At 44.7% G+C, this 21641-nt stretch overlaps 1 protein-coding gene across 1 annotated transcript in view; it reads right to left on the reverse strand.

Annotated features, from left to right (window-relative positions):
- Positions 1-1678: 1678 nt before the first annotated feature.
- The window catches only part of LOC311059665 (shisa family member 6), a gene marked incomplete at both ends in the record, with an annotated part of 68776 nt that continues 48813 nt past the window's right edge, over positions 1679-21641 (reverse strand). Inside the window, 6 exons of the mRNA XM_084077680.1 lie at positions 1679-2524; positions 4898-5001; positions 7594-7746; positions 9577-9597; positions 11988-12050; positions 19722-19760. Of these exons, the coding sequence (XP_083933806.1) occupies positions 1679-2524; positions 4898-5001; positions 7594-7746; positions 9577-9597; positions 11988-12050; positions 19722-19760 (1226 nt within the window). The remainder of the gene's footprint in view (positions 2525-4897; positions 5002-7593; positions 7747-9576; positions 9598-11987; positions 12051-19721; positions 19761-21641) is intronic.

The raw sequence follows: 21641 nt of genomic DNA on the forward strand, positions 1-21641 counted from the left end.
CCGTATCGTGGTCAGTATCATGTCAATATCATGTCAGTGTCATGGTTAGTCATGGTCAGTGTCATGTCAGTATGATGTTCAGTATCATGGTCAGTATCATGTAATCTAAATAGTAGTCTTCAAGAGACAAAAAGGTGGCCGCACACACTGGTAGCCAAAGTGCCAATATTTTATTTTTAGGACGGAGAGTAAAAAGAAACTAGAGTAAAATCACCTTCTGTTTTAGAGTTTAGACTCAGTGTGGTGCCCTGGTCCTGTATATATGGAGTGAGAACAGACATGAAAACCAGCACAGAAATCTCCAGACGCCGATGTTGAATGTTTAGAAAAATATGGATGGTTTATTTGACCCTACTTTGACAAGCATTATAATCCATTTCCGTGAAGTTTCAAGTCCTCTGATGTCAATGGAACACAGTCTACATCCAAATATGACAGTGGTATATCTGTTATCAACAACACATTCATTCACTTCTCATATACAAACAGTTTTGCAAAGACACACGCACACGCACGCACGCACGCACGCACGCGTGCACACACACATACACACACACACACGCACACACACACACACACACACACAGTATAGCATTAATTTATCCTGTCAAATACTTGGTTAAGTGGGTTTCTATTCTGAACTCACTAAACAGTGATGACTTATATATTTATTTTTTCAGAATCTACTGAAAACAGACAGTCTAATACAAAGTCCACCCAGTACAGACTTGTCCATAATACTGCTTCTAGAATAGCTTATTTACAATCGTCTACTGGAAGCAAAGAAACCTGCCATTGCTTTAATAACAAACTGATACAAGCTAGCCATCACTAATCAAACCAATGAAAGAAATCAAGAACAGAAAATATACATACTTTTCAATTGATTGTGCTTTGTAACCCACGAAACCACTTCAGTTTTAGAAATGGAATATCTGCCAGAGGCACCAAATAGAAGTACTGTTAACATCCATTTCAGTTTCTCTCATTGAGATTCTCTATAGCTATGAGTAGGACTGGAGGAGTACAAATCATAGTTGTTTTTATACTTCTATTTATATATTTATAAAGTTATTACAGGCTCTTCTCGGGTCACCATCAACACGTGGTGTGGTGTTGTGTTGCACAACAGAAGTCATGGAGGTCCTTGTATTTAACCATGCAAAGCCCTTAAGATTTGCCAGAAAAGATCACAGACTAGATTAGTTGGACAGAGAGACTGCTAAAGCCTTAAACAGACAGAGTACATGTCTTCTCACTAGAACACACACTGGACAGGACCTCAGCCTGTGGGGTCGATGAAGATATGACAGTTGAAATAATAAGCTTGACAACACCGTACTGTACCTACTGGACCTCAACTGCAACACATCTCTGCGGATTCAGCTGGACCTGTGTGTACACAGTAGTACTTAAGAGTGCTCCCCCCCACCGTCCCACCGTCTCTTACAGAGGTTCGTGGTTCTGAGCCAAAGTCTGGAAACGCACACAAACTGAACTCTGATTGACGTTGCAGGATATCGGGTCATGGTGATATCGTCACCATCCTACTCTGACACAAGGCCGATGTATCCACCTACTCCACCATAATCCCTCCCACCCCCCCCCCCCCCCCCATCCCCCCCAATACACAACAGTGCATCGTCTGTCTGTTTCATGTGGGCAGCAGTAGCCAGCATTACACAGTCACTTCAGTCTTGCTGCCCGTGCGGTAGTGCTGCGGTTTCTGCTGCTGGTGATGCGGTGGGATGTATTGAAGCTGCTCCACAGTGTGGGTCCGTCTGGAGGCAAACGCCTGCCTCTTGTTGACTGTCTGATCTCTCATGGGTATCGCGTTGGAAGGCCCGCCTCCCCCCGCTCCCGGCGGCACGCCGCTGTTATTCGAGGCACTGGGATGGGAGTGCATTTTAGTCATCTTGTAGCGGTCCACGAGCGGCGTGGTCGGCATGAACACGTCCGTGTGCGAGATGGCGCGCGACATGGACTTGTCGCTGCCGTAGAAGCCCATCGCGGCGCCGCCGACCATGCCGCGCTTGAGCGACATCATCAGCTTATCCGGCGACAGCAGGGGATCCTGGGACAGGAGGCGGTCTTGCGAGTAGAGGCGGTCCTGTGAATAGAGGCGGTCTTGGGAGTAGTGGCGCTCCTTGGAGTAGAGGTGCTCCTGCGACAGCAGGCGGTCCTTGGAGTACATGCGGTCCTTGGAGGAGTAGAGGCGCTCCTGCGACGCGAGGCGGTCCTGCGGCAGGAGACGCTCCTGGGACCGCAGGCGCTCGGCGGACAGCAGCTGCTCGTCGGAGAGGATCCGGCCGCCGTACGGGGACATGCCGTTGGAGGCGGCCATGCTGTACTCCTGCAGCTGCTGCTGCTTCAGCGGGGACAGGACGCGGTCCTGGGACATGGCCCTCTGGACGCGCCGCGGCCGCTGCCTCTGCTGAGACTGGGAGGACTGGGACTGGGAGGGGGCCTGGGAGCCCAGGGGCTGGCCGGAGGGTTGGATCTGGATCTGCTGCTGTTCCCTGTGCTGTTGAAGAAGATGAATGAGGAGAGTTTATTTATACGCAGTGGGAGGAAAGAGCTTTGCCACCTACTGCTGCAGATTACATTGAACGAGTACCTTTGGCTCACAGCCAAATTGAAACGTGGATAAAACACAGCCTGGTCCACCGTCCTTGCTTATGCTTTAGAGTGAAGGTTAAAAGATTACATTTTTGCACCGAAATGCTGTTGCTCCGCCAGACTGCGCTACAAGCAATGCACTGTAAAAATATAATACAAGCAAGGTAATAAAATAGGTTATAATACAAGTAAGGTAGTAGTAATACAGTAAGTAATAAAGCGTAGGTAAACATAAGTGTGCAAAACCAGCATCAGTATTAGCATTATACACAGACTAATTGTTTGAATTGAATACTTTTATTAGTCAGAAATGTAAACAGCACGAGGTACAGTCAGACATTAAGGCTAAAAGGATAAAGTCCTGGGGATTTGTTTCCATTATGGTCCTATGTATTCAATTAATCAACTTAGCATAAAACATTTACACAATAATACATTTCATCAACAAATACAAAACAATAAATGTACAGAGGAGAAAAAGGAAAAACCGCAGCATTGAATGGCCACCTCCTTTCTATGGGAAAATGCTTTTACCTCCCCTTGTGGTCTCCTGATAATTGTTTTTTTTTCAGGCCAATTTGGAAATAAAGCAGTGAATTTACATATTTTAATGGACGGTGTCAGGGCATTCCACATTTTGGTGGCAGAGTAGTAGAATGAGAATTTGCTCATGTTTGTTCTAATATTTGGGTAGTACCAGCTCCCTCTAGTAGAGTGGTTTTCAACCCTTTTCATATCAAGGTCCATTATTTATATGGCATTTTAGCCACGACCACCATTTGATGAGATTTAGACTCTCAGACCTAAGACTTAGAATATTTTGTTATCGTTGGATGAGATTTTGTCCACAATTCCACATGCTGTATTGATGCGCTACCAATAGGAGAGATAATAGGCCAACGTTGATCAAAAATAACAATTACTTAATTAAGTAATGCAGATGTTTAACAATAATTCAACTCTTGAGAGCGTAACATGAAACCAAATGGACCCTTACGGGTCCATTTGGTTTCATTTTACGCTCTCAAGAGTTAAAGATCTATAAGGGTCCATTTGGTTACCACACATTTAGCTGGGGACCACATGGATCCCCCTCAAGGACCACTGGTGGTCCCCGGACCACTGGTTGAGAACCACTGCTCTAGTATATTGTGGCTGTGCGTCACTCACTTTGGAGAAGTTAGTTAGTCAGGTATGAGGGTATTGAGGGCACTGCCCCTATTACTATCTAAATACCTTATCTTAAATACCAGTCCCATTTGTATTTGCTTAACCCTGTCTTCTACTCTGAACCATCCCTAACTAGCAAAGCGTGTTGGAATTAGGTGGGTCATGGGCTTAAGGCCGAGAAGTAGTCGAATCAGTTTGTTTTGGGAGGTCTGAAGCCTAGTTTTAGTGACATTGAGATGTTGCAGAACCAAGAGGTGCAAGCATAGTCAAAATGGCATTGAATGAGGGCTCCAGCTTAAATCTTGAGAGCACTTTTGTTGACAAAAGAGGAAATACTGCCCCAAAATCTTACTATCACTTTTGATTAAAAAAAATCACCTGTCAGTTTGTTGCCAAGAATACAGCCCAAATAGGAACCTCTTCTTTGCTTGAGATTACTATCGTCAACTCTGACCTTGAAATCATTTGCATTTACATTACTACGGGAATGTTTGGACCCAAAAAGAATGGATTCTGTTTTGGTGTAGTGACAGTTTGTTATCGGAAAGCCAAGTACAGATTTTGCTGAGTTCAGAACTGAGGGCTTCCTCAACTCGCATTTTGTCCTCGCCCGAGACCAGGAGTGCTGAGTCATCAGCGAACAAGAACAAATTGCAGTTACAGGCTGCTTTCATGTCGTTAATGTTTAGAAGGAACAGTAACGGCCCTAGTATGCTTCCTTGGGGAACCCCACTGCTCACTGGGAGGGACGAGGACAGGGTTCCATCAACCAATTCCATCCAGTTCACAGATGTGTTATCAAAACCAATCGCCTTCAGCTTATTCAGTAGAATTGAATGATTGACAGTGTCAAACGCCTCGTCCAACAGGACCATGCCGTGGTACTTGCTCGAGTCTACCTCGTGTTTGATGTAGTTTTTTTTATGCGATGTACAAGCTCACATCATGATGTGATGTGAGCTTGTAGATTTGCAATTATCGCAATTTTAGCAATTTCTTTGAATTGTCTGATTTCGAACTCCAGTTTGAAAGCAGTTAAAGAATTAGCGTAAAAAAGGAACAGTGATATAACCCCGTAAAATTTGAACTGAACCCATGGAAGACCCACCTGTTCTTGGCTCATTTTGATGACGTGTAACGGAAGGGTGCCTCTCGCCGCCAGGTCTGGCAGGTGACGCTTCCGAGAGTAGTAGTCGTCTACGTCTTTATCCGCTGCAGAGGACATGACAGAGAAAAGGAGAGGGGGAGGAGTTGAGGTGAGGGCCAGGAGGAGGTATGAGCGAGTGATGGAAGAACATTTGGAGGATCGGAGAGCATCGCACACAAGATGCATCTACGTTCTGTGAGGAGAATAGGAAAACGGAGAGAGAGAATAGGTAGCAGTGCGGTCAAACCATATTACATGCCAGGCACATCCCATCCACACAGCCTGTCCTCATCTGGGATCTACCAGACAGCTCTGGCTGCAGGGGTGAACTTTCCAAAGGTCATGGGGAAGTCTGTAAACAAATGGTATTGTATCACACACGGCTGCATACACACACATCATTTGACACACACACACACACACACACACACACACACACACACACACACACACACACACACACACACACACACACACTGCACTCTTCTACATGCTGACAAGCCAATTGTGCCATCACAGGATCACATCACAGCAAGAATTACAAATGTTCTTTGTGTCCTTTAGTGCTTGCTTATTATTACGGTGAACTGAAAACATGCACTTCAGAGTGGATGTTTACCAGCTTCAGGTGTGGAGGCTGTAGCACGTATAGTGTCGAGGTAATGAAAGGTACAGTAAACGGTCGCCCTACCTTCATGCCACAAGAACCATGCATCTTCCATCTGCCATGAATCACAAGGTCTTGCCATTGACAGCACAGCACAGCACAAGGCGTGCACGCATCGCATCGAAAACACACACACACACGCGCGCGTGCACGTGTGCACGCACGAGCACACTCGCGCGCAACACATCCTGTCAGACATCTTGTCAAATAGGATGACTGACCTGAGCCGGATCGTAAATCATTAAAAACTGGAAACGTTTTAAATTCATATGTACAAAGAGGCCATCCCTCTTCTCTTCCTGAGTGCCAGTTTGAACGTTTAACTGCCAGAGTTTAAGTCATTCATCTGGTGCGAATGAATTATGGAGAGCAGCCCTCATCACCTTTTGGAGAACTCAAGAGATTAATCTGTAGAAACAGAGCCTGTCTTTGTCAATAATGGACACGCCAAGGTTACACTCAAGAAAGCTGTCATTCTTTTAGAAAAGCCCCTGGTTTCTTTTCGTGAAATGGATTCATTGTGACAGAAAATGAAATCAAGACACCATTCATTTCCAAAATATTAAATGTAAAATATGAATAGAAAACTAAATCCCATTAGCATGCAAGCCTTTGCAAGGTCAGTGACCATTATGCATAAATATATCCTGTCGTGAATGAATAAGATGCTTATTGATGCTATGCTGCAATGCATGCCTTGATTTCAATTCGACTCCAATTTAGATTCTTAAGCATGAGCAGATTCTTCTCTTTCATTATGCCAACAATGAAAACGCTGCTCTATCTTCCCTCAAGCGCAATCCAACATGATCTATCTGTGTGTAAATGCTTGCCAAGCAACAAAAGGAACGCCGCGGAGCCTTTTGGCTATTTGCTGCAACAAATAATTTGCTTTGGAAGCAGAAAGAGGTGGGAAGGATAGGATGACATTGCCTTAGGACACTTTTCCATTCTAACATTGTGGGGAAATTATTCTGCGGGGCATTTTCTCTGACAATTGAGTTCATTTGATTTCCTCTAGACTCATATCATAAATTCTATTATGCTAATTCCCAAGCAAGAGCATTTTTTTTTTTGAGGCACGGGAGCAGCACTGTTCTCCTCTGATACAATTGAGAATCATTAAATAGCCCCTGCGTCCTGCAGAGGCATTTGCCATGTTTTGCTTGAAAGGGTGCGTGGCCGCGAGGCGGGCGAGAGCCGGCACGCGGGCGGGGGGGGGGGGGGGGGGGGGGGAGAGCCCTGACGGGATGAGTTGTAGATCGCCATTCTTCAATTTGGTCGTGAGCCAGCGGTGAAGTAGGCCAGCCATGATGAAATTACACAAGCCTTAAGGAATATTTGCGTTCCACTTAGAGAATATCATGAGATGAGACCTCATTACGCGGCAGAATCTAGCGTGGCACCGCTAAATCAATACCAGACCGGGCCAGGCATGAGGAGCAGCTTAATGCACTTATACGCTCCAGGAGAAATAGTGGCTGCCGTAGCGGCTGTACCGAAAGGCAGCCGCGCCGTTAAGGAGGGAGACTGTGGAGGCTCGGCATACCAATGACTCATGCTTTTCTTTAGACGGCTGCTCTGATGCGATGATACAATGTCGGATCATACTGTGGGCTGAGAAGTGTGTGTTTTCCTTAGGCTCTGATAGATTCCTCACCCTCTTGATCCACCTGAAGATTCGACTCAGTCGAAGGAAGCAGACACTTGCTGAGCTCAACTGCAAAAAGTCCCCCCACTCCAAAAATGAAAAAAAAAGGAGAATATACGTGTGCGACTTTTTCTACCATGTTTGAAGACTGTGGTTCAGCAGGCATTGCTATTCTTGCAGCACGAGGACAACGGAGCCACTGGGCAGCGGGCCGGTCGCATTGTGTGCACCGAGAAAAGAAAGCAGAACTAATGCAGTTTATTTATATCATGCAGGGCATTGGGACAGGCAGGCGGGGGGAGCCCAGTCAGCATCAACGCAGGGACAACTTGGACCTACTGAGTTTCTTCAGGGAGGAGTACCGGCTGAGGTCGGCCTTCACGGCCGCCTCGTAGGAGGGCGGCAGGTGGGAGAGGCTCTGGAAGGAGCGCGAGAAAGACAGGTCGTACGGCTCCGTCTGCGAGGTCAGGATGCCGCTCATCCGCGTGTTCTCTGTGAGGACACACACACAGACACAGCAGAGGGAAGACAAAGAGAGAGACAGAGAGAGAGAAAGAGAGAAGTGGGCAGGCTGACAGGCTCCCCGCTAAAAAATAGAAAATAAACGGAACAAAACAAAAGACACCCGAGGTCGGCCCACATAGGCGGTGATTGAGGAGGGCCCCGCGCTCCTGCGTCGGGCGGGCGGCCGGGGGGAGGGGGTAGGGGGTGAGACGGAGGCGAGTTAGGTGCGTCAGGCACTCAGTGAGCGTTTTGGAGGTGACTGGACCAGACAGGTGAGGGGGAGGCAGTGTTCCCGAAATAAATAAATAATGCGGAAAGAAAAGAAAAAAACAGACGAGACGGCACATCAAACAACAGATGTCTGCTGAACAGTGACCCCAGCCGTGACTGTGTGTGCGTGTGCGTGTGTGTGTGTGTGTGCGTGATGATCGGGGGCCGGTGACAGGACGTGGGTGGGGGGGGGTTGTGATGGAGGGTGGGCGGCCCTGGGTGCTCATCACTGATGTGATGTGACGCGATGCCAGGGCCTGCTGGACTGTGGCCTCTCTTCTCCCTCTCTCTCTCTCTCTCTCCCTCCCTCTCTCTCTCTCTCTCTCCCTCCCTCTCTTTCTCTCTCTCTCTCGCTCTCGCTCTCTCTCTCTCTTTCACTCCCTATATCTCTCTTTCACGATTCATTCGGCAGCATGTCTTTCCATGGGTCTTTCCATCTTATCTGATGCGGCCATGCTGCTGCTGTCGCCGCCCACTTTCTTTTTGCTTTTCAAGTCTCGCTTCTCTTTCTCATCTCCCTCTCTCTCTCTCTCTCTCTCTCTCTCTCTCTCTCTCTCTCTCTCTCTCTCTGCCCGTCCCTCTCCCCCGTGGGCTGTGAGCCCGTCATGCGGTGCAGTCAGAGCTTGGGTGCGGCTCTCCGAGAGAGAGAGAGAGCCTCCAACAGACAGATAAGAAATATAGGGGCCGAGCAAACTGCTGCAGGATGGAGAGAGATGGGACGGAGACAGGGGAAAGACAAGCGAGGGATGGAGGAGGTAATAAAAGGGGTGGGCTAAGGGAATGAAAGATGGAAAAAACAAAACGTGGGGAAAGGAAAGCCGAAGGAAGGTAGAAGACGGAGGGATGAGAGGGATGAGGGCATGGAGGAGGAGGTGGGGCCGTATGGCAGCAGGGGTACTCCAGAGATGGAGGGATGGGGGGGGGTTGTAAGGGAGTGGACCGTCTGCCACACTCCATCCACAAGGGGGAAGATTGATTCAGAATGTGGCATGCTGTTGGCTCTCTCCACGTCAAACACATCTCGATGCTATTTCACAATTCAGACCTGGGCCAAAATACTATATGTGCAACTTATTTTTTTGCGCTATAAATAATATAGATAAACCTATAAATCCTGCACAGAGCATGAAATTGGAATAGTGTCAGTCAGGTAAATGTGCGTAGTCACAGAAGCTACTGTTACAGACTTGTCTGAACTGTGGCACTTTACTTTGTTCTGCTTCTCCATGTTGATTTGAACTCAAATTAAACAGACATTAATGGTTGATTTGTACTCCGCTGTATGACGGGGTCGGTCACCGAAAAATAGCCAATCTACAAGCTCGCTGAACCTGTGAGCTTGTAGATCTGCTATTTTCCGATACGACGAAGTATAGGCTTTGCTGTGACGCAAGCCGAGACCAATGATACAAAGCCGTTGCCAATGCCGTTTGACCCAGGTCTGCAGCCACACCCACAAATCAGACGGACAACAGTATGTGCACGCCAATGTGCTCGTGGGTTGATGTTCAACACTAGATGAAACGTGGGTTTATGTATATGACTTACCACGTCTCAATGACCGGTGAGCTACCAAACCCAAGTGGAAAACAAAATATAATTCAGAATCATGTTGATGGTATGAACAAAAAATAAATAAATAAATACGGTATATAAAAGCACACTCAGACGGAGCCTACATCACAACCTTAACCCATTAAGACCTGAGGCCGACTCTACAAAATGTCTTCTAAATCCTAACTGTTTTTTGTAAAAACGTATGTTACTATATCAGTGGTTCTCAATATTTTTTATGTCAAGGACCCCAAAATGTATATGTATTTGCCCCATCTCAACATATTTTGTTCCAGAGACCCCCAGAAGCAAAGATTTGAGTTACAAATGTTTGCTTTAAAAATATATATTCAAAGATTTGCACAAATTTTCACTTTTTCTCAAAAATAGCAGATCTACAAGCTCATAGCGCGGCACTCGGTGCCGCGCTATGAGCTTGTATATCTGCTATTTTTGAATAGCCAAGTGTAGAATAATGCTTTTTAGGTCAAATCTAAAAATGACACTGATGCTTCTCCCGGTCTTAAAAGGTTAAAAAAGCCATACGCCTGTAGCTTCTAAATGACTGTGCTGTGTGTGTGATAATGCGTTTTCTCTCCTTGATGTATGGTGACCCTCCCAACCCTTCCGGGGAGGGGGGGGGGGGGGGGGGGGTTGTGGGCAGAAAGCTGGCCCTTATCTACACTACAGTCGCAAATACACTGCGCAATTAATTTCCAAGCCTTCCAATGGGCCTATGATCAAAGTCTCTCTGTTGTTAGATGTGTTGAAATGGATTTCTCATGTTTCCCCGTATAGATCTCAAAGGCTTTTCCGGCACAAGTCGCTATTTGCCATCTTTCCCGCGTGCTAAATGGAACACACAGTCAATTATGTTCATACAAGCAGTCGTAGAGGCATCCTGACTGTTTTGAATTTCCATACAGACCCTGGCTGTCTTCGTTCCTCAAAGCTCAAAGCTAGCTACTATTTTATTTATTTTTTTCCTTTTTTTCGGTGAGCAAAACAGAATATGTAAATCAAAAGACAAGCGGAGCACAGTGGTCAAAGCTAAACAAACAGAGAAGGAAAAAATATACTGTAAACACTCGTTACTTTCCTTTTCTCTCGCCTTCTCTATTATTTTTACCTTGCCTGTGCTTCCACGATTCATCACACGTATCAGTTTTAGTTTACAACCCCAGTTGAGGCATTTGCTCTTAGGGAAAAACGGGGTCGAGGAAAAAGCTGAATGATATTGATAATAGAGAACAACTCTCGATATGGGTCTTCACGCGGGGAACATGAGGTTATGTAACAACATTGGACCTCTGGGTAACCACTTAAACCCAACATTATATACTTAATTGTATGATGGATGGTGAAACTAGCCAATCTACAAGCTCGCAACACATCGCACCGCGTCGTCTAGATTCAACAAATGGGCTAAAAACTGTGTGGAAACAATTTTGAATCAGAAATAATAACAGCATCGCAGAACCAATCGACAGACTGTAAGGGTGGTGTTTGCCTGGCTTACTTGTTGTTAACTAGTTGTACAAGCTCTTGTTTTATTGTGGTACTGTTTTATTGGATCTTGTTTAGTCGATACACTTTTGCTCATTTGATTTAGCTATTTTGTCTCATCTGTTTAAGAAAGTAGGTAGCTGATATATTGCACTTTTACCTTGGCGCTAGGTATACTCTTGGTTACTTGTTTTTGCAGGAAATGCACTTAAGACTTCTGGTGATTAGTAGTTTCGTTCCCTACCTTATGTTGAATGCACTTATTGTAAGTCGCTTTGGATAAAAGCGCCTGCTAAATGACTGTAATGTAATGTAATGTAATGTAAGGATTGGTTTTAAAAAGCAGAGCGTGTAGATTTTCTCCACCATTCTACACACCATGCACCACAACGCATTGTGAGCCTGTAGATCTGTTATGTTCTCTCTATCTTCGAAAATCGTGCGTGCAGTCATGTCAGGGCGCGCATGCTCTGTTGACAAGAGGACGGGATGTCCTTAACAGAACATTAAGTTGATCCTCAGCCAATGTTGCGTTCCTGTTTTGAAGGTGATGGACAGTGACTGTAGCCAGATCCCCCATTCACTCGCTCAAAAGAAAAATGTTCATGACTATGGGATGTGACACCTCTATGATTCAATCTTCAACAAAAAGCCTTGGTTTTCAATAACAGAAAGGATTTGCAGTGGGGCGGACTTGAGAGAAGGTTCACGTCACTGAGTGTTTCACACTTCCATCTCGCACCGCATATCAGAAGTGAACGCCACCGGGTTTGAACGAAAGCCCTGTCTCACAATAATAGAAACAGAATGGAAGCAGAGGATTCTGTTCGACTATATTCCCCCTCAACCATATATGCGTCTTTCCTCAAACGCCATGCCAGTTTGTGAGCATATCTTACCATTCTTAGGTGTGCGTGTGGGACTACCTAGGGCCATATGGTTATAGTTGTGCTGATGGGTACCTGAAATGACAAAAGCAATGACAGATCTAATCATATCTGTATCAGATCAAATACAGATGGTTAGTAGATGCTGTTTGGCAATGAAGGTGACAATTAAAGAGTTAATTCACCCCAAGAGAATCACTTTACATGACATGCCCTATTCTGGGGGCATGTCATAGTTGGCAATCATTGGGTGAAAATATGCGATAATAGAATCTAAAATTCGAAAAGCCTACAATGCGTCACAATGCAACACAATGCATTGTGAGCTTGTAGATTGGCTATTTTCAGTGAAGAGATTAATATGTATAGGGGAAAAAAGGAAGGGATGAAGTGTAGACCCTTGGGGGACCCCGGTCAACAAAGTACATAGGGTTTAAATGGTTTGCTTTGCTTCAATTCAAAATAAATTGCATTGAAAGGTCAAGATGCCACTGCACAATTTGTGTGGTGATGTGGGTGAAATATCCCTTTAATTTCATCAAACAAAGTAAAAGTACAGAGATGAGAAAGACAGACGTATGAGGGAACAGGGTGGAGTGCACACTAAGCTCACTGTTACTCTGCAATACATATTTATATCAAACACAATCCACAACGACAGAGCGCAGTAGCATTAGGGAGAAAAGAGCTGGCCTGGTATGCACACAGTCAGTACACAGAAAATCAGAGTGTAAAAATGTACCCAAAAGGGCCCATTTGAGTCGATTGTTACATGTATAATTAATGGATGCCCTCATATTCTTTAGAAGGGAAAAAAATACATTATTAAAAAAGATTGAATCAATGTATAGGTATAGCTGTACATCATCATCAGTCACACAAAAAAACACTTCCGACTTAAAATATGACAGGATTTAATACCACAATAATTAAACGAGTCCCTCCCCCACAGCCACCAGCACGGCCTAATGATATATCTGAGCCATACTGCAGGACTGTTTGGGGATGACAGAGAATGAGAGGGGATCTGTGGTTCGGTGGTATAGTGCTTGGCTGGGCACTGCAGTGTGGAGGTGCTTTAGTTGAAAGATGGGCCCTTTACTGAGCCTATTGTAGTGGGAAAGGTGATGAATGACAGCTATTCTCAGCAGTGTGTGCATGCGCACGCGCATGTGTGTCTTTGTGTGCACGTGTATGTGTGTGTGTGTGTGTGTGTATTTCTGTACGCGAGGAGGCAGCGATAGATGAAGGCCCCCGCACCGTAGAGTGTTGCTGCTGAGACGCGTTCATTTGCTGTCTGCTGTTGTGCCTGTTTAAAAATGCATTAGAGCCAACTGGTGGAACATCCATTTACATCTGTCACAGAGCTGAAAGAGGAGAGAGAGAGAGAGAGAGGCCCGGTGCACTCAACATCATGGGTTTCAATATTTGCTCGAGTTATAGAGATAGATGGGATAAGTCTTCCGCGTGTTCCTTCAGTGGGTTTTCTCGATTTTCTCCCCCTTTGTTTTAAATGAAAGCTAAACATTCAGTGACCATTACGTGAGAGAGAACCTTTTTTAGTGGCAAATTCACAAATGGGTTGAGCGTGCGGAATATATGAAAGGGAATTATGTTCTTGAAAGTTAGCAGTGCTTAATGGTAGTACTCGGCTTAGTAAGCTACTGTACAAGGGCTTTGGATAAAGGCGCTATATAAATGCACCATTTAATAATACATCCTAATTTATTTATTGATTATATTTTATACTGTTAATCTCAATCTTCAAACTAAACTGTAACTAAAGGTATCAAATAAATGTAGTGGAGTAAAATCTTACATTTGCCTTTAGAATGTAGTGGAATAAGTATAAAGTATAGCAGAAAATGGAGAGCATATTAAAAGGAGTAAAGTACAAGTACCTAAAAATTGGACTTCAGTCTTGATTAAAGGTACTTACTTTCCACCGCTGGAAGAGCTCCAGCAAGCGGAGCATGTAGATGAGGGTGCATGTTCCCTCACGCACAGCAGAGGCACCAAAAGAAAAAACCCACAAGCAAACACTTCAGACGTGCAAAGTTCTCCGTTTCAAAAATATGAAAGCCTTGCTGGCAAATGCTAAACTCCCCCATTACAACACCACCACCAAAACCGAAAAAAAATCCTCTCTCCTGAAGTTCCACCTCCCGACCCCAATGTGAGAGAGCGGCAGAACTACCCACTGAACGAACATAGAGAAAGTACAGAGTCAGACACTGTGAGCATAGCTCTCGCTCTTGCTCCCTAATTAAGAGCCCGGACAGCTCAAGTTCAACGATCCCACCGCAATCTGGGGACCAATTAGCTGTGTTTGAGAACGAGTTCCAGCACGAGTCCCACCAGCCACCAGCAGCCCTGCCCAAAACCCCCCATTCATAGCACCAAGCCTGGTTATCAGCGTGGAACACCCCAGTGTTCAGTCATCCTCACCGGGCTGACACTGCAAAATGGCCCCCGCCACACCGGATAACCATTTGTCAGTGATGGGGAGGGCAGGGTAAAGTGAAGGGCAAGGCCCAGTGGACGTGCTGCCATTCATTAGTTATTTCTTTCAACCAGCAGCTAAAGTGACAGGCTTGAGTATATAGGCGATGCCACCGTAGAGTGGCTGCAGTTAAACGTCGTACGGCACGTTGATTATTTCTGATTGGCATGCTCTCCAGATTGCTGGGTTAAACAGGGTCCCTATCTAAATTGCTAAATTGATGTTTTTTTCTGCCAGTATGTTGATGACGCAGCTGTGCATTTGCCAGTTGGTGCCAGTTAGCCTCTCTGACTAAATCATCCATATAAACATGATAACGGCGCACAGTAAACTCCTCAGCTTTAATTTAACTCTGAGGTCATAAAAAAGGGACCCATGTGGGTAAATCTTAGTCCGTTTTCGTGTTGTTGTTCTTTGTTAAACTAACGCTGAGGATTTTACTGTGTGGGCTGGGAACGCCTGCGTTCAGACACTTTTCTGGAAACACTGTCTCCTCTCCCCCGCGTCGAGATCACATTAATTCTCACTTTCCTTGCAATTGATCTCCAGAGAATTCCTCCTCGGTGAGTTCGCATAATCGCGTCCAGATGGCGAGTGACTCAGTATTCTGACATTTTGGTGTGGCATTTTGTTTCACATCACACGCTGAAACATCACATCCACATCCACAGGGGAGGAGGTGTACAGAGGAGGCACGCTGACTCAAACGCTGAGCACCTTGACCAAGAGTCAAGGTCAAGTTGTAGCTAGAAGCATCAACAGTTTCATACTCTTGGGTTTTGCTGTCTCAGTGGCCTGTAAGGAAGTGCCGCTCTCAGACATAAATACTCTCCTCAAGACTAGTACAGTTGATGCTTTGTTGTTTTTCACATTTATACTGTAGCATGAACACCGAAGCCATTCCGGGTTTGTTTTCAAATGTTTTGCTTATGTAAGTGATTGACGGAATGGAAGTGTTAATTAGATGTACAGTAGGTGGCTTACGTGTTCACAGATGTCAAGAATGTTATTTATTTGTTATTTTGTGTCCTCTTGTTATCCTTGTTACTTTGAAGGATGCACTTGTTTTCTTAATTAGTCAACCACTTACTTGTTGACCTTGTACTTTGTAAGTCACTCTGGATAAGAGTGTCTCCTAAGTGGTAAATTGTAAATTGAACTATAGTCCTGAAGGACAAACAATTAAATAAGTGCAATTGTTCTGCCAAGAAGCCTTACACAATAGACAAACTTCAAAACATAGTAAAACGGGCGAAAGCTGACAACAAATATAAAGGCTTTGGAAATAATTTTGAAAGGGAGAGATAAGTGAAAATAAAATAAAGAAATGTATTTAAAATGGAAATTAACGCAGCATTGGACAAAATGTAAAGACATTAAAAATAAAACATCAAAACTATGTATTTCGGAAAATAGTTGTTTTGTCATACGACAAAGTATAGTAGCTTAAGTGGTTAAACAGTTTAGAGCCTCTCTAGACCTTATGTAAATTGGACCAGAGTTGGCTCTGTAATTGGATCGGTCTACACCAACGCGTTGTGAGCTTGTAGATCGCCTATATTTTTGGCTAAATGTTCCCCCCAGAATATGGACCCTGGGGTATACGTGGTTAAGCTAAGAAATGGACATGCTGTACAGTAGCGAGACAGAGACAGAGTACAGTTGGAGGAAGAGGAGAACAAGGAGGGTTGTGCATGGAGGGGGTCGGGGATTGAGGGGGCGGGGTGGAGAAGAGGAGAGGAGAGGAGAGAGCAACATGGGCCAGTGATCACACGACAGCACTGGAGATCTATTCCAGAGTCTGCTCTCTGATCTCTGCCCCGCCACTCTCCCACTCACATCCCGCTCCAAATACCAGCAGGCCTGCCACCCCATTACCCCGCCATGTGGAGCTACTGTGTGTCTGTCTGTCTGTCTGTCTGTCTGTCTGTCTGTCTGTCTGTCTGTCTGTCTGTCTGTCTGTCTCTCTGTCTGTGAGTGCAAATGTTTGGCTGTGTGGGGGGGGTCTGTATTAATGCATACACAGCATGTGTAAAAAAGAGACACACAAAAAGCAATAGAAATTTGAGTGTAGTACGTGTTTGACTGTGCATCATGTGTGTGAATTTGTGCATGCACAACAGCGTGGGCAAACAAAACGTGTGAGGCCATTATGAATGCCGATGTGATATCAAAACTACGGGGTCTCTCTATTCCACCGGATCTGTTGATAGCCCATTGCTGCCAAACACGCTCTCTCCTGCCCTTCTCTGCGCCCTCCACTCGCAAGCAGACGAAGCGCAGGGCAGAGAGCCACTGTGGGCCTGGCATTTAACAACTGACAAAGAGTGTTAACATTTAATCGCTAAATGTTAACTGCCATAATAGCCCTACTTCACTCAGGAGGGGACAAAGCTTTGGGCCCCATGGAAAGAGCCTTCAACCTCCACTCGCATGATCCCACCGGTTGAGGAGAAAGCTTAAATCTGACCCAGTTGTGGCGCTGGTGATAATGATAATACATTACATTAATAGCACTGTACCAGCTCGTCTAATTTTAGCTTCTACTGTTCATTCATAACGGGGTGTGCCACACGAGTCAATTAGAGTTTAAATCCCATATGAGGCGCGTAGTGAAATTAAAATAGGCTTAATGGCACTGTGTTTTGATTCAATAAAAAAAAATACAGAAAAGAAAAGGTGTGTATGTGTGAAGACAAAATAATTTAGATGAATGAATCGGATCATATCGCTGCATAACAAAGTCGGCAGATCAAATTGAACTTTGATTTTCAGTTTTCTCTGTGTCAGGGAATATGTTTTGAATTTCTTTCAACCAAGTGTTTCGTCATTATTAAAGGAAAAATACTTCACAAAAATGTAACAATTCAAAAGCATTTTCAAAACCAAAAGAAAAGAAGCGAAAATTGCAAATAAGCTCACAACATATCACGATGCGACACTTTGTCAGCTTGTACTGTAGATCTGCTATTGTCTTCGCTATTCGCTATTGGTTATTGTCTACACAGTACCTGCATGAATGAGAACTTGAAGTGAAATAGTAAACAGAATAAAACAGGACTTCTCTTTTACACCTGTAAACCTACACTTGCTGAAATGAACTGCTCGTTCTGGTACTAGAACGCTTGTGAGCATTCCTCTCTTCACCTCATAACTGACAATCACGGCAGAGGCAGCAAAGGGCAACTCTTCACTCCATGTGTCAATGCGAGTGGTAAAATGGCCCTCCCATAAATGTCAATCCACCTTGACAAATGTGGCGTGATAGTCTCGGCGGGGGGTCGAGGAAGGGCAAGGGGGGTCGAGGTGGATCTCATATTCAGTTCATTTTGCACCGTGATGGACAGTGAACCCCATGGAAGAATACAGTGACCCTGCTGTGTTAAAAGGCAATAAGAGGTCCACTTTATTGAAGACGTATTCTGTGGTTTTCATAGAGAGGGGATAGTGAGTCACCCACAGCTCTGTGGGTGACTCACTGGACTTAAAGGTAATAACGTTCCCCTCAAGATCAAACAGTGGAGCAATATATATCAAAAAATGATATTTTCATCTAAATTCACATTGAGGGGATGATGATAAAACAAAAGCCACTTCTCACAACAGCTGATCGACATACCAACCGACTCCTTTGTTGGCTGTTGTCGATAAAGTAGACTTGTCCTTTGAGAGGAGGCGGGGAAGGAGGAGGGGGTAGTAGGGGTCGTCATATCGTAGGCAAGGATAAGCACAGATTTATCTGATGTCTTCTTTAAGTAAAAAGAAGTAACATCATTAAAAACTGCCTTTATCCCTACCTCTATAGACCGTCCTCCACATCGAGATGGACCAGAGCGTCCAGGAGTAACACCACACCACACACCACACAGGTTAGAACATCACGTTACAGGCAAAAAGCATCATAGTTGGTTAGATTCAATGACACTGTACATTGATACCACACAATGAAGCCAGCAGAGAATTCGGACAAAATATTTCTGAGTAGAGGGTACAATTGAAAAATACAGGAGTGAAATGGAACTCTTTTTTTTTGCATGTGGGGGGAAAATGAATAGAGGTGGGTCAGCTGCAACAAACATGATTATTTGGCCTAGTTTGGCGTGTAGGTTTTCACTCAGTCTCACAGGCCCAAAGCAATTAAAAGTGGGTTAAAGGGGGTCTAAGTGATGTGTTTTTGTTGGAAATAAAAACATGTTAAAATGGTCTATATTCCGAATCATTGCCATAGCGTGTTCAGTAACACGATTTCCCCATCTCCCCAGCTCTTTAGTAAACGGAAAATAAATATTCAGGTTGGAACACCACATTTATCCAACAAGAGAACCCCACAAAGATCATTTATCAGCCTCAATTTCACAACGTTCCAGTTCCAATTTTGTATGCTAATATTTTCGTTTCATCACTTCAAGTTTTTTATGTTTATCCTGTATCCTGTAGGAGTTCTCTCTCCTGATTGGATGAAATAGGTACCCCGGCCTGAAAATGTATTTTCTGTTTACTAAGGAGCTGGAGATATGAGACTCTGTGTTACTGAATAATCACTCTATAGTAATGATTGCTATCAGAATATAGGTATTTACACTTATTCTAACAAAGAAAATATCTCCACAACACAAAGAGATTTGTGTTGTATGTCCTTATGACTGAAATCCCCTCTTTGCTAGGTTTCCTTGCAGGTGACCCCCAACAACAGCATCACATCACTGACTTAAATGAATTCAATGAACACAGGCAGACCGCACAATACTATACTACTAATCACACAGATGGAAGGTCAACGGTCGAGGGCAAGATACAGATGTTAGATTGGCAGATACAAGCGAATGGGGGTAAGGCACCACAATGACAAACACTGCAGGTATAAGCTGCCCCTAAACGTACATGTCAAATCAGATCTTACACCAAATCAAATCAACACCATTATTATATGTTAATTGGTTAACCACTTAAACCCTATATAGTATGTTGCTGACAGGGGTCCCCCAGGTGTCTGTATTTGGCCCCTCCTATTTTCTGTCCATTCCAAATCTCTTTGCCGAAAATACCCAATCTACAAGCCCACAATGTGTTGAGTTGCAACGCGTTGTGAGCTTGTAGATTGGCTATTTTCAGCGAAAGCTTGTCTATTATGACAAGCCCAGAATAGAGATGATAGGGTTCATGTGGTTAACGCGAGATCTGATCCTACATCTGCGGTATAAGAGGCAACTTTGACCCTCTCCACAAAGAACAGCCATTCCTACCATGGTGACTCAAGGAGCGGACCGGCCAGTGTTTTTCCCCTAGAAAACAGAACCAGGCACATTGAGTGGTAGAGTATAAAATGAGCATTTGAAGGTTTAGTTTCTTTGCAGCCAGAAACGTCACACTGCACAGCCGACACAGTCACAATGAACCAGGGATGCATGTCTGCATTTCAATTTACAACAGTCACAAGATGAATGGATAATGTCTCTGAAAATGGGCATTGGCGGTAGTCCAACGTTAGACAATTAAACAGTAGAATAGGTTCATTTTTATGAACAACAGAATTTGTCTTTGACACAATTGCCCATATATGACACCATAAACCGAGGACATAGTGTTTGAGAGAGAGAGACTGTGGAGAATGAGTACACTATTAGTGCTGGAGTATTGATCATGTGTTACCTTTTATTACCTCATAAGCTATTAGCTGACAGGACCTGATACTATAAGATATTTCTCTCTCTTTCTATTAATCTATCTCCCTCTTTCTCTCTCTTTCTCTCTCTCGTTCTCTCTCCCTCTCTCTCGTTCTCTCTCTCTCTCTCTCTCTCTCTCTCTCTCTCTCTCTCTCTCTCTCCACGTACACACAAAGTGGCACAAAATGGCAACAGGGCTCGCAAAGGTGGGGAGGACTTTGAACGGCCAGTTGAAAGAAAGATTCGGGGGTAGAGCGGGGGGGGGGTATGGCGACAGAGGAAGATGAAAACGAGGAAGAGGGGGAGGTGTGTAGAAGCCGTTGCCGTTGTTCCCCACGCACCCTGATACCAGAGGGCTCCAGCCATGCGGCACTTTGATCCATCACTATTGATTTGCCATCAGATCCTCATTGCTTGCTGCCTCCCACACAGCCAACAGACAGATGCAGGGATGCCTTCCCAGGCTCTCTGGGTTCAGATGCATCCCGAACAGCATGAATGATTTCGACACCAGCTTTGACCTTACTCCCACTGGCCAAATAACCACACACATAGTTTGGGGTGTGCGTTATAGCAAAGATAAGGGATGGGAGTGTTGCAGTTCTCACAACTCAAAAACACAAACGTGGCGGCTATGGGGAGTATGAATTGCAGATGTATCCGGATATGTGTGCTCATGCAGACACAGTATATGCGTATTGATAACAGTGGGAGTTTATGCTAAATCCCCAGTGCGAGAAACCTGAGTAAACGGCACATCTCGATGCCAGGATGTGTACACACACTCACACACACGCGTATAGCATCAGCTGCAGTAAGAACGGATAGCTTTGCAGTGCGCTGTTCTATCTGCAGTACATTCTGTTCCTTGCTTGCTCTGCAGTGCATTAAGTAAATCCTCCAGCCCTGCGACTGCAGTTGAGTGGCTGTTGGTCATGAACTTTCAGGTATAAGTGCAGTTTGGTCCCACTCTTATCGATTTAGGAAAAATGCATTCGCATCAATACAATTTTTACTATTATAATTTGAACTTGGGGGATAAGGCCACTTGTAGATGAGCCTCTGCTCAGATGGCACATAGGAAAGCACTGATTAGCTCCATCTATTTCAAAAGTTTCCCCGGGAATTCCACTGCTTGTTCATATAGCCACCCGGGGGACTTAATATGTAATTGTACAGTACCATGCCAAGCCGGGATACATTATGGCAAACAGTTAATGCTAGAGATTCCTCCAGTATGACCTTCTCTGCATTCCAATCAATAACTAATCAATGGCTTAATAGATCCATCTGACAAGTACAGAAAGGCAGACTTATTGAAGGTTTGACGGAACGTTCTTCTCCAGAGGTTGTATAATTCCCCCCCCCATCTTTTGTTTAGTTCATATATAATGGCATGCACTTGTTGAGGAGGGGTATACTTATCGTTTTAGGAGTAGGGAACTTCTGAACTACACTTCTACACACTGCTGTAATTGTCTCTGTTTCTGCAGCTGCTGC

This window comes from Gymnoscopelus microlampas (genome assembly GCF_963454915.1).
Source record: "Gymnoscopelus microlampas genome assembly, chromosome: 14".
Lineage (NCBI taxonomy): Eukaryota > Metazoa > Chordata > Actinopteri > Myctophiformes > Myctophidae > Gymnoscopelus > Gymnoscopelus microlampas.